This window comes from Siniperca chuatsi, linkage group LG12 (genome assembly GCF_020085105.1).
Source record: "Siniperca chuatsi isolate FFG_IHB_CAS linkage group LG12, ASM2008510v1, whole genome shotgun sequence".
NCBI classification, from domain to species: Eukaryota; Metazoa; Chordata; class Actinopteri; order Centrarchiformes; family Sinipercidae; genus Siniperca; species Siniperca chuatsi.
Window position 1 is genome coordinate 8,011,388 of NC_058053.1, and position 13,434 is coordinate 8,024,821.

The 13,434-nt window shown below is 39.8% G+C and overlaps 2 protein-coding genes across 2 annotated transcripts in view; both read left to right on the forward strand.

Annotated features, from left to right (window-relative positions):
* The window catches only part of fn1a (fibronectin 1a), a 34,488-nt gene extending 30,097 nt beyond the window's left edge, over positions 1 to 4,391 (forward strand). Inside the window, exons 44-49 of the mRNA XM_044216862.1 lie at positions 24 to 162; positions 324 to 491; positions 1,582 to 1,707; positions 1,970 to 2,076; positions 2,399 to 2,518; positions 2,957 to 4,391. Coding sequence (XP_044072797.1) covers positions 24 to 162; positions 324 to 491; positions 1,582 to 1,707; positions 1,970 to 2,076; positions 2,399 to 2,518; positions 2,957 to 3,025 — 729 coding nt within the window. The 3' untranslated portion in view covers positions 3,026 to 4,391. The remainder of the gene's footprint in view (positions 1 to 23; positions 163 to 323; positions 492 to 1,581; positions 1,708 to 1,969; positions 2,077 to 2,398; positions 2,519 to 2,956) is intronic.
* A 747-nt stretch (positions 4,392 to 5,138) lies between these two features.
* umps (uridine monophosphate synthetase) lies at positions 5,139 to 11,255 on the forward strand. The gene is made up of 10 exons (XM_044217420.1): positions 5,139 to 5,379; positions 5,745 to 5,898; positions 6,618 to 6,742; positions 6,937 to 7,124; positions 7,224 to 7,321; positions 7,576 to 7,736; positions 7,820 to 7,937; positions 8,074 to 8,249; positions 8,343 to 8,457; positions 9,488 to 11,255. Exons 1-10 carry the CDS (start codon positions 5,230 to 5,232, stop codon positions 9,664 to 9,666), a joined length of 1,464 nt encoding a protein of 487 aa, XP_044073355.1. The 5' UTR covers positions 5,139 to 5,229; the 3' UTR covers positions 9,667 to 11,255.
* Positions 11,256 to 13,434: the final 2,179 nt, after the last annotated feature.

Below are 13,434 nucleotides of genomic sequence, written 5' to 3' on the forward strand. Positions count from 1 at the left end.
TAACTTTCTCTTCCTCCATATAGATGCGTCTCCCTGGCAGCTCCAACAGTGCCACGCTGATTGGATTGACATCCGGAGCTTCCTACAACGTCATAGTAGAGGCCATGAGAGGCGGGGCTAAAGAGAAGGTTTTGGAGGAAGTCGTAACCGTTGGCAATGCTGGTAAAGTTTTAATATTAATAATTTGATAAATATACTATTTAAATCAAATGATAGCGCATATTGTTTGTATCATCTGTGTTTCTCTGTCATTACAAGTTAGGACAAGGTAAATCACATCAGTTGGTTCTACTGTAAACATATTTTTTTCTTCCGTCCCTTAGTTCCAGGTGACATCCCCATTACCACCAACCGGGACGTGTGTTACGACACATTCACACAAACCTACCATGAGGTGGGCTCAGAGTGGGAGCGCATGTCTGAGACAGGCTTCAAGCTGTGGTGCCACTGCCTGGGGCTGGGCAGTGGCCATTTTAGGTGTGATTCATCCAGTGAGTGGCTTAATAACCCCATCCCAGCATGCTTTGCAAACACACCATGGAATTAGAAATCAAATAATTCTATGTGATTTACTCAAGAGGAATTTATAAGAGGAAATTATAAAACGAATATATTATAGACAAAACTGAAAAGACTTGTTGGAGCTATGTGGAACACAAAAAATGAATACATTTTACATTATACATTATAGATTCCTTAGCTGCAGTTCAAAAGCCATAGAATTGTACAATCTGTGTTCTATGTGCAGCAACACGCAGTAATAAAATGATGGCATGGGCAGCCTTGGCACTGGTAACAAGATAATTTACAGCAAACTGCTGCAATCATAAAGACTGTTAAGATCATTTCTTTACTATGTATGAGTCTGTATGTAGTCTGCCCATGTTGGTCTCTCTGCTCTGCCTCTGTAAACTGTGAAACATCGCAGTAAGAGGGCAGACAGCAGAAAGCTAAGCTAAGCTAACTGGCCAGTGTCCGTCTCAGTTATTTGTATTGTCCATATAGCTAACACGACAATACCAGAAACTGAGATCACCATCCATTTGCCATAGGTTCAAAGTCACTGTCTGTATGTCTCTGTGTGTGTGTGTGTGTGTGTGTGTGTGTGTGTGTGTGTGTGTGTGTGTCCTGCACTGGGACAATGTGTATATTTAACTGGGAATGAGTAAAACTCAATCATCCTGTCTAATCTAAAGGATGTGATGACAAATGTATTTTGCACATGTTACACAGATGTAGGGCTTTTTTGTGTTTTACAGAGGTTGTGAATTTAGCTGTGTAAAAACCAGTATCTGTGAATGCTGTGAGTCTGCAGCGTGGAGAGGAAAAGTTTGAACTTTTGAATTTTTGTTTGGCTGCTCGTTACATTAACTGATGAACTTCTCTCATATATCCACTTCACTCTCCTTCCTCCATACTCTCATTCCACTCACCCTTTGCTCTCCCCTTCTTTGCCATTTCATTCCAACCTTCCTCCTTATCCATGACACCCTCATGCATTTCTCTTCCCCCTCTCTTGCTCCTCGCTCCCTTCATCCTCTCTTTCGCTCTCTCTCTCTCTACTTCTCCGCCCTCCTCCAGAGTGGTGTCATGACAACGGTAACAACTACCACATCGGCGAGAAGTGGGATCGCCGTGCTGAGAATGGTCACATGATGAGTTGCACCTGCCTGGGCAATGGCAAAGGAGAATTCAAATGTGAACCCCGTAAGTATAGACTGGCACACACATACATACACAAACACAACTAGACCTATACAGTTAGACATCAGGTTTGCAGTGCTGTGATACAGGATTATTCTGCTTAGTTTAGTTTAGTATATCGTGTGTCACAAAATACACTTACATTTAATTGTATTAAATATTTCTATGTAGTTGTTTATTATTCATGCCTGTTATGAAATGAATTGAGAATTCATAAAAAATTGAAAAATGTTTTGATCTTTAATATGTAACTCTCACCCTCCAGATGAGTCAACATGTTATGACGATGGGAAAATGTACCAGGTGGGAAACCAGTGGCAGAAGGAATACCTGGGCGCCATCTGTACCTGTACCTGCTATGGAGGACAACAGGTGCATAACACTGTGTGTGTGTGTGTGTGTGTGTGTGTGTGTGTGTGTGTGTGTTTCATGTTGTTATATCCTGGTGGGGACTTTAACCTGAATGCACACTAACCCATAGGGACTTGTGCCACAAAAATTGAGGTCCCCATGGGCAGAGACTGGTTTTCGAGGGTTAAGACTTGGTTTTAGTAAGAGAGTACAAATTCTCTTTCTTTTGTATGTGTGTATGCCTCCTATTCAGACATGTTCTACCGTCAGAACTGCATTATGGAGTCCTTGTGATCAGACTGTGTTTGTGTGTGTGCATTAACCTTCCCCTCCCCGTCTTCAGGGCTGGCGTTGTGAGAAGTGCAGAAGGCCGGGAGGACATACTAATGTGGACGCTGACCTCCTTCAACCTGTTCATTCAGATGCCTACGACCGGTACAGAGAAAACGTTCTAGGCAAACTGGTGAGTGTCTCACTTTAGGTTTTTCTACTAATCTTCTGCTCTAAAATAAAACAAAGCAATGAATTAATATTACTATTTAGTCACAGATATTTACACACTGTATACATACTCTTCAAACCTGAATTGAATAGGACGTTGTTTCATCCATCTCCACTGATCCTTCAAATGCAACAATACCCGGTTTATCTAAATGTGTCTAAGTGGATGGCCATTAATAAAATAGTCACACGTTACTCATTTTCAGTGGCTGCTACTGTCTGTTAGTTCTCCACAAATTAATGTTTCAATTAAACCTAATATGCAATTATTAAGTATTAAAGTCAGCATAGTTTTGGTGATCTGTAATTTCTCACTAATTTTAGAGCATGTTGCCAGTCAAAATTAATCTGCTCTTCTCTCTTTCCTTCTCTTCTTGCCCTGCCCCTTTCTACTTTCTAGAACATCCAATGTCCGATTGAATGTTTGAGGCCGGAGCTGCTTGCGGACGCTCACAGCCCCTCAGAGTAGAGAAGAGGGGAGTATGAGTAAAGGAGGATGAAGAAGTGAGACCCCTTACAGCGTCACTACTGCTTCAAGAAGGAAGCCTCCTGTTTTCATTCAAAGAAGACATTTCCATCAGATCTGTGCCTTAAAGGTTTTCCCCTCACCAAATTTAAGTGCCTTAACAAGACTTTTCTACACCAACCTCTGTGCCTTTTCAAAGATCTTTCCAACTTTTCATGTTGGTTGGGATCCTTTCTTCTTCAGTAGAAACAAGGATTTCTTCATCCAATGAATTTTTGACATCAATCTGTCAGAGCACAAATCCTGCTGCTTTATCACGTCAAACCTGCCTACCCCAAACATACTGTTGACACACACACACACCAGATGCAGTATTGTTGTGTATTTTTACTGTTGCATTCAGACTTTTATTTTTATTAAAACATTCCATGACAATTCTCTTCCTTTGACCAAGAAAAAACACACCACTCCAAATGTGTCTGATTTTATATAATTATGTTCCCTGATAATTTGTTGCATTCCCCGTGATATTGAATCTCACTGTGACTAATATACATTCTGAAAACATTTAGGTAATGATATAATGCATTTTCTGGTTCCTTAGACATTTCCAAATAAGGAGAGTGAGTTTATTGCAAAGGAATTCCAAAGCCATACAGTATTTCCATTGTTTTCCAAAACAACTTTTACATCTCCTGTCGGAGACAGGACCTAGACAGACATGACAGTCAGATTTAAATAAAATTGATTAGACAGTTTTTATTAACTCGAATCAGCATTCTATGTAATGAAGGGGATTACAGTTGTAAAAGCCATACAATACTGTAAGTGTCCCGTCTGTCTCTCCATGGTCAGTGTCCTGCTAGTTTGATGAGCAGAGCAACGGGTCACTGAGATTTCTCTTTGAATTACAAGAAATTCAAAACAACAAACTTTCCTTAAAAAGATAAGCACTGTTACTTTTAAGTTAGTATTAAAAACATTGCCCTATTATTATTACAGTATAGGCTCTTGAAGTCACCATGTAGATGTGATTCTGTGATCTGTAATGTGGGTGTTTTAAAACTACATAAGGTATAATGCACCTATAAAATCTATAAAGCAAAAGCTGACTGACCAAAAGTTATGTTATTTCAAAAATATATTGGAAAATTCACCATCATTTCCAAGTCAAATGCATTTTAATTACATACATGTTTGTATTATTTTATTCATTTCTTTTATTTATCCCTTTTTATTCAGGCATTTTGTTCAATGCTTTTTTGGGGGTGTACACTTTATTTTTGATTAACTTGTTTTTATATTGTTGGTGCCAAAATCTGAACTACTGTGGACTGAATCTTTTTAATAAACTGAAAAAAAAATCCAAGCCAATTGTTGTCAGTTTTTTTGTTGGGGCAGGATGAGTATTTTCCAGGTTCTTTCTTAGGTGTCTGGGATACACAGACTTTAATTTTAGACTATGACTCCAGGAACCAACTTTGGTAAGATCTGAGTTGTTTGACAGAAGAAAATGTAAGACAATAACCAGACATACATATCGTTGCGATTCCATATATAAATAAAGGATTTGAGCCAGTTTTCGAGTCCATAATCCCTTGGTATGTGGAAGGTCTGCGCCTTTTTTATAAAAAGCAAAAGAAACTATACCGGAAATCAATCTCCCTTGCGGTGTCGCGGAATGCAAAATGCGTTCTGCCATTGGTTCTGCTGGAGAGATTTCCGGTTAAGGCGCCTTTCCTTCAGAATAAAATGACGGAAAATCGTTCTTGAATAAATGTTATATTTACTCGTGCACTAAATCTTAGATTAATAATAGTATCAAAAACATAACATATGTTGCTATCAACCTCTTTGGTCTTCTTTCCGTGCTGCTGTAATTCTAAAATTTCCTCCTGGGATCAATGACGTTTGATCTGATCTTATAAATATTATTATGTGTCATTTGTTTTAAAGAGAGCCTCCATATCCTCCATTTTAACGGATTGTTGATGCACTCTGACCTGCCATTGTGCCGGACGTTGATTGTTAATGCACAAAATATAAAAATATGTCGAGATACTCTCAAAATCAGAGTAGAGATGACTCTACTTTTATTCTGAAGAAATCGGAGCGCAAGTGCTGTTTCCGTTGCTGCAGCTGCGGAAGCGAAGAGCGGGACACGAGTTAGAGAGGTTTCCTGTTAAATCTCCTGAACACGCGACAAGATGGAAAGCGTTTCTATTGACAGTTTAATCCTGAAGCTCCACGATGTGAACGCGGTGAAGTTCGGAGAATACAAGCTGAAGAGCGGCATGCTGACCCCCATTTACATCGACCTGAGAGTTCTCGTGTCCCACCCAGCGCTCATGAACCAGGTAAACACGTGCCAAATTCGAAACATCAATCAGTACAATGCACTCTAATACAAACACATTCACCAAAGCCTCCAAAGTGATCGTATAGTTGAATCAAAATCTCTTTGACACAGTGTCAACAACATTGAACATTATCATCTTTGCAAGTTTGTGCAAGAAATGTTAGGTATAGCTTGCCATTATTTGATCATGTTAACTTAACCTAGTAGACATTAAAAGGTTTCATCAAAAACAATTGTCTGTAAGTTGTAGGGTGTATCACCTTTAGAGGTATCAGCAGAATGGATTCCAACTAAGTTACTCATTAATGTAGTGTAAACCTTGTAGGCGTGGTGGAAAAAAAAATGTTCTTGTTTTCTTTGCAGGTGTCAAGTCTCATATACCAGCGAGTGCAAGAAGAGGGGCTACAGTTTGACTCGGTGTGTGGGGTTCCATACACAGCTCTGCCTTTGGCCACAATCATCTGTTCTAGACATGAACTGCCCATGCTCATCAGGCGAAAGGAGGCCAAGGACTATGGTGGGTGGCTGGAAGGCTAGGCAAGCTTTATTTGCCAAGTATTGACCTTGGATTTGTTAGTGAACCCTAAGAAACCACAAGAATGACATTTGTTAGGGTGGAAACATTTGTTTGCAGTTAAGAGTTGTTCTGTTTTTTGTAACACTTGGTCTTTAATCTGGATAGTGATATGTATCAGAACCTAAGCTCATTTGAAAAGAAAATGAATCTGTTCGTCAAATAGGACAAGATCCATATTCGTCATGAATTTCACCCATTTTGATATCTTGATACCAAAAGGAGCTGCTGCTTGCACTGCTCTTAATGGGTTGAAATGTTCACTTATAGCGCAGTTTTTGTTATAGCAGGTCCTTTCTCTCAGCTGTCAAAGACAAACGCCTACTCTTAACCCCCCTGATAGGTAAGGGGTAACATGGATGAAAGTTAAAACTTTAAAAGACAGCGCAGGAGCAGTTTTCTGAACTGTGTGATTAGGAGCTGATTTACCTTTTTGCATTGTTCTTTTTAAAACACAGTGGACATTGACCTAATGCAAAGCTGTTTGTCAACCACAGACATTCCTAGGGCCCTACAAAGCTGACAAGATAATTGTAGAAAGCTGTCAGTTTTGCTCCACTGGAAGATGAACTCAGCAAGGCCTTGAATCAGTAAAAGTGACACAATAACTGTCAGTTTATCTAGAGTAGGGACTGATAAGGCTCCTTACGTAACCCTGCCAGGAACCAAGCGTCTGGTGGAGGGCTCGTTTCGCGAGGGGGATACATGTCTGATCATTGAGGACACAGTGACCAGTGGCAGCAGCATCCTGGAGACTGCTGAAGTGCTCTACAACGGGGGACTGAAGGTGCAGTATTAAAGATTACAGTAGGCAGGACAATATAACATGGATACTTTTTAGTTTGAATGATCACTGTATAGGTTATAGAAGCCCATCACCAACAGTAACAATGTTACCTTAAGAGTCCTTTCAAAACAACAAGCATCTTAAACCTGGCCCCAGTGGGTGAAATTGTCTTTTGAAATCTTTATTTGTTCAAGGTGACAGATGCCATAGTACTAATGGACAGAGAGCAAGGCGGTGTAGAGATGTTGGCTTCTGAGGGAATCAAGCTCCATCCCATCATCTCCATGTTCAAGCTGCTCAATGTGCTGCTGGCAGCCGAACGCATCGACGCCCAAACCGCCCAGAACGTCCGCAAGTTCATCCTAGACAATAATACTTTCAGGTACAGTTGTATAGTTTGTGTGTGTGTGTGTGTTTTAACGCACACTTTACATGTAACAATCACAAAGTAACATTTGCAACTTGAACTTGCCTCTTTCAGCCCCAAGGAGGAGAATGGAAATCATGTTCCTGCCACCAAGAAGCCATGTGTGGAGCAGAACATGGAGCTGAGCTATGCAGACCGAGCCAAACTACCAAGTAAGTAGTCTTCCACCTTAGTCAAATGGCCAGCACTAGTATGGTAATGTAAATATGATCGATTTTATATTTCTTTGCAAGGTTTTGAAACTACTGATTGATGGTGTTCCAGACAAATACTTTCCAGGGAGCATGATCTTAGTGATACTTTTAAAGCATTTACATTGACAAGAGTTGGTGTCATTTTAAATAGTGAAATACTGCATTTTGAAATGAATCTCTTCATCCAGTCTCTTCCCTCCTCTCGTCTGCAGACATTCACCCTCTGGCATCAAAGCTGCTGAAGATCATGGAGGAGAAGCAGTCCAACCTCTGCGTGTCTGCTGACGTGATGAGCAGCGAGGAGCTCTTTCAGCTGGCAGACTCTCTAGGTCCCAACATCTGCGTGCTGAAGACCCATGTAGACATCCTAAAGGTTGGAGTGAAACCAGTCCATATTTAACAAGAGGAATATTGTCAGGACATATAATCTAATGCTATTCTTATGTGTGCTAACAGGACTACACAGGGACCTTTAGCCAGAAACTGCAGGCTTTGGCTGAGAAACACAACTTCCTCATCTTTGAAGATCGCAAGTTTGCTGACATCGGGAACACAGTCAGGCATCAGTATGAAGGTGAAAGGATTTAACGTGTTTTTTGACATGTTCATTCCAAAATTGGACATGCCTTATGTGTGAAATACATCTGTGAAAAAAATGACTTTTAAAAACTGTTTTGTCAATATTTTAAGTACTTGTTTCCATTTCCCAGGTGGTTTGTACCAGATCTCCTCTTGGTCCCACATAGTGAATGCCCATGCGGTGCCGGGGCCCGGGGTTGTGAAGGGTCTGAGTGCTGTAGGAAAGCCTCTGGGCCGAGGCTGTTTGCTCATAGCACAGATGAGCTCCCAGGGGTCACTGGCTACTGGTGAATACACAAAGGCTGTGGTAAGCATGTGTCTGCAAGTTTACTCAAATATATATTGCATAATTTAGGGTCACCAGTTTACAGTTGTTTATCTCTGTTATCTGTCTTTACAGCTGAAGATGGCCGAGGAACAGGCCAACTTTGTGATTGGGTTTATCTGTGGCTCGAAGATCTCCAAGAGGCCAGAGTTCATCCACATGACCCCTGGGGTACAGATGCATGCTGGAGGTAAATTTGACATTGCATTTTGATTAAACTTGTCATTTCTTTGCATTTGGTTGATTTGAACTGTCTAGAATAAAACATGCACCACTACAACAAAGTTGAACCTCTTACAATGTGGCCCATTGGTTTTTGGGCAGTGACACATTTTAAATAGTTTTTCTCTGTACTTCACCACATTAGATTTGAAATGAAACATTATAAGGTTAAAGTGGCAACGTTTTAAGGGAGTTTGACGTGTTAACATTCATATTGGGTGAACAGTGTAGGACAATAAGCCCTTTTTATACATAGTACCCAATATTAGGACAATGCCACTAGTTAACTTACAGACAAGGCTATCGAGGACATCGTAATGGCCAATCAGTGACTGTAGTCCAACTGAGCATGTACATCACTTGCTGAAGGCAAACGGTCCTAAAAACAACTAATAAGTGAACATGGCTGCAGGACAAGCCTGGCACAGCCACACAGGGGAAGCTGCCAGGCATCTGCTGCTGACTATTGCTCGTACGCTTAAAACAACGACTGCAGTTTGGAATAAAATTAACTTAAGTTTGTTACTTTTTCCATTTTCTTTTGGTGCCCTAAAAGTTGTGTGTGTATATAAAGGGATACAATTCCACACACAGTTCATTTGATGAGGATGTAAATGTCATCAGATTGAAGTTTCTTTCACAAATCCAGTGTGCTGGAATACAGAGCCAACTCAACAATAAAATGTGTCAGTGTCTAAATAACAAGGTGTGCTGACTTATTAAGTCCTGTAGGATAGTTATTTTTCCTACAGGTGATTTATCTTTAATACCTTAAACATGTACAGCAAAAAGATTAAAATACCTTGATGACTTTTCACTCTGCTCTCTTTTCTGGTGTTGTGACTCCTCTTTAACACAGGGAGGAGCTATAGTACAAGAAATGATTGCTGGGCCTGCTATGAGTAGTCCCCCTTATACTCCTCAACCACCTGCCCCTTTCTCTGTCTCCCCTCCTCACCCATTCCTCCCATCCCTCTCTGTGTCTCCCTCTCTCACAGGTGATGCGTTGGGCCAGCAGTACACCACTCCGGAGGAAGCCCTCTACAACAAAGGCTCTGATGTCATCATTGTCGGTCGGGGTATCCTGGAGGCCCCTGATAGGCTGAAAGCTGCTGAGTCATACAGAAAGTCAGGCTGGGAGGCTTACACAAAGAGACTGGGCCGGAGTGGCCAATAAGAGCTCAGGAGCATCATCTGCATCATTGCGTCTAATTTCAAGTTTAAGCTACAACTCTAAAAATTATTTTATTTGAATATTTTCGTGGATAACAAGTGTGCACATAGTTGTATACATAGAAACGTATGTAGACATGTGCGTCTGCACACCAAACTGCCACATCAAAATGCACACCTGTTCTATACACAACCACACCAATTAATAGCATTTGCAAGGGGTACTTGGCAGGTGTAGGGAATTGGACACTTTACTGCTGAGTATGTAAATGTGTTCTTTTGATTCTGTCCTATTAATAAGCTGCACAACTTGACCTGAACTCCATCTGCTAAGGCTAAAGGTTTCAGTATTCCTCTTAAGACTGAGTTAGTTCCTCCTGTCCAGGTCAAACCATGCAGAGTTGGAGATAAGTCGTAGATTACCTAGAATAGCTGGTGGTTATTTTTTTTTTTGTTGTTTTTTGAATGAGGTGGCTGCTAAACTCTCAAAAGTCCCCTGAGGATTTGTTTGTGAATGCAGGAATACAAAGACTGCCGCTTCGAGTCAAGGTGAGGTTTTTCTTTGTCACAAACCCACCATGTTTATGCTTTCATACAAGTGCTGAAATACTAGACCGGGATTTGTAGTAACAATAAGAGTGGGTATGGCTAATTCTTACTTAATTGTTGATATGATATTTAGGTTGAAATTCTGGGACACCGTCGAGGATCTTTTTTATTTTGAGTTGTCCTATCTGGATCTTAAGCATCGCTTTTCACAAAATCACAAGACAATCTCTTGAACTCCTCCAAAGAACAAGTGACACCTCCTAACAAGTCTCTGCTATTCCCAGAGCCACTCATTTTGTACTTCAGCTTCACAAAGTATCAGTATTAAGTTGATTTAAACTCATGGAAATGGAACAGCTTGGTCAGTCGCAGTTCAGTAAAGGATGATGGGTTTCAAATAGTGTTTTGATTGATCCTGACTTGAATATGCTGTCTTTTATGAACAAAGTTGTGGGCCGTTTGAACAGTGATCGGCCTGCTTGATACGTTTTCCAACAACTGAAATTGTTAGAGCATTAGTTTGGATGATCAGTGTGAAGCCCCTCGAGATGAGGGAATGCCGATTGCAGGCGATTTAGATGTCACAACTATCTTAAGTCCAATGTCTGCCGTCCATATTGCTTAACGTAAAACGACAAATACTGAGGTGAGGCGATCATTTTTCTACCGAGATATAAATTCATTTATAATGTGAATAGATCAGTGATCTCGGAGAACCAGTTGTTCTCCATTGTTTATCAACTGTCTCTCCAAAAAGAGAGTTGATAACCAAGTTTTGTTTAGACAAGAGATAATTGCCTTCAGTTTGTGACAACTCCCTTTTTAAAAGTAGACAAGTTGGATTTTGTAAACCGTGTGTCCTGGAGCCATGACGGTTGTGTTATTACTATGAGGCCTACATGAAACAAATCTATCGTATTCTCTTTGATTTTATGGATGAAAGTTTCTTCTCTTACAGAGACCTTGTTCGGCTTTTTCCCTCCATGTACTTTCCTATTTTTTTGTAACAGAACAAATACTTCAATAAATCGAGTTGAAAAACTATTCTTTTTCCAGTTTATTGCTAAATATTGCTCCCCTATTTTACATATAGGCACTGCCTATAATACTATACTGTTTAATATAGACCTCTATCTGCATGAGGTGGAAGAAGTGAGATGCCATTCTACCTTTTGTGAATAGTTTTTCATACTCTAATTGAACATACCTAAATGTTGATAATCAATTTGTAATCAAGTGTTATAGTCTACACTACATACAGTATATATTTTAATGTTAAATTAAAACATCTTAAATCAGATGCCTTTTGAACATAATGTAAAATCTGGATTACCCAGGATTATATGCCTTGCTATTTCGTTTAGCAAGGTTTAAATGCTGTATTTCAAAATGAGAATTTATCATATTGGGGAAAAAAACAACCTCACTCAAACCAACAATGAAGGTATCACAAAATAAACTCTGGTAATTATTGGAGACTTTCAAATTTTAGTTTGTATTTTTCCCTTTAAAAAAATCATCTATTTGTTGACATATAACCCTATATAAAGCTCCATAAAAGATAATACTAAGTTTATATCAGCGATGAGTCTACTGAGCTGTGAATTATGAATAAAAAAAAAACCTTTGTTATATTTTCTCTTGACAGTAAGCCAGAACAGAATTCCAGCTTGATGGAATTGCTTCTAAAAAAATCTAATAAATACACAAATTCAATGTCAGTGTGAATATTGAACTTAAGTTGCTGTAGTTTTCTCAGTAGCCCTTCGTTACAGCTGGGAAATATGGTTGAATTCAATATAATAATATTAATTAGGATATTTTGTTGGTTTTGATTTATAGTATATATCATGCAATTTGGCTAATGTAAGCATAATTGTGTATATATAGTCAAAATCATGTTCAATGCAGTAAAATGTGTGAAGACAGTGGTTAATTATTAGTTAATGAATTGATGCATTGAAAAAACAATCTATAAAATCTATGTAATTATTCTTCCTTTAAATAAACTTTAAATGGGTTTTAAATTGAAGCAGCAGGGGCAAAGGTATCCTGACTTTTAGTCCGTAGTAGTAGTCAAGCTTGGATCCTACAATTCCCATAATGCAACTCAATTGGATCTGTTATTAGACCTCTCCTGCCTGTTAAATGCTCTTATCTTCCAAACTCCATGCCCCCAGTTTTTAATGCAGGTTTTCTGTCAGATTCAAGCCTATAAAACCCTGATGACATCATCAGGGTTATTTTTTTCAGCCTTGACAAAGCTCCTCCAGAGCCACAAAAAACACTTGTTTCCACAAGCTGAGTAGCACTAACCATGACTGCGTAAACTGCGTTGTATGTGCCAAATCGGAGGAGTGTTCCTTTCATTTAAAGACATGCAGTAAGTTTGCAACCAAAGAGGTCCAACCCACAGAGCAGTAACAAGATTTCTAATTGGCCCGCTATCATTGTTCATGTTGTTACCTATGTAACAGCTTCTTTTCAGTTGGCTGATTAGAGCTCCTTTAATAATCCTTTTTTTTAAAAATTACAAATAGTCTTCTGTAATATCGATTTATAAATGTGTGCATACTGGATGAACTGATTATTCAATCACCAAAAAAAATATCCAGATTCAGTTACTTTATTCTTCAGAGACCATTCAGACAAAAATGATTTGCTTTTACAGCTAAAGAAAATAGCACACAGAGTCAAACACTAATGCCATTGGACCAGCTATACAAACTGTCACCTGAACGTCATTGATTCATGTCTTGATCCTCTGATTTCCTGTTTGGGGAAATATATTTTTCGTTTATATAGGCTGCATCAATGTTTCCTCACGTCTCAGGGTGGGTTTCCCTTTTGTGGCATGTCTAGTTTAAACCCCAAGCAGTTTCCTTCCACCTGGAGGATTCCACAGCGAGCTTGTTCCCAAAGTTGTCGGGCAAGGTGAGCCACCCAGCAGCAGAAAGTCATTTGCAAGGCATATGATATGGAAATGATGCCCGAACATGCGCTGAATAGGACAAATTGACAGTGATCCAGGTAGCTACGTTACAATGCGCCTTTTTACAGATCAACGCAGGCACAAAGGTCAGACACGTTGCCTGGCACACAGGAGGAGGAGGAGGAGGAGGAGGAGGAGGAGGGCGCTTTGGATGGAGGAAAAGGGTTGGTAAGAATAATTCATTTCGTATGTGTGCGTGTGTGCGCGCGTGTGTGTGTTCCCCCAACACAC

Coding starts and splice junctions, on each gene's coding strand:
- umps (XM_044217420.1), top strand. CDS start 5,230: ATGGAAAGCGTTTCTATTGACAGTTTAATCCTGAAGCTCCACGATGTG. Junction 7,322..7,575: donor AGACCGAGCCAAACTACCAA/GTAAGTAGTCTT, acceptor TCTCGTCTGCAG/ACATTCACCCTCTGGCATCA. Junction 8,250..8,342: donor GTGAATACACAAAGGCTGTG/GTAAGCATGTGT, acceptor CTGTCTTTACAG/CTGAAGATGGCCGAGGAACA.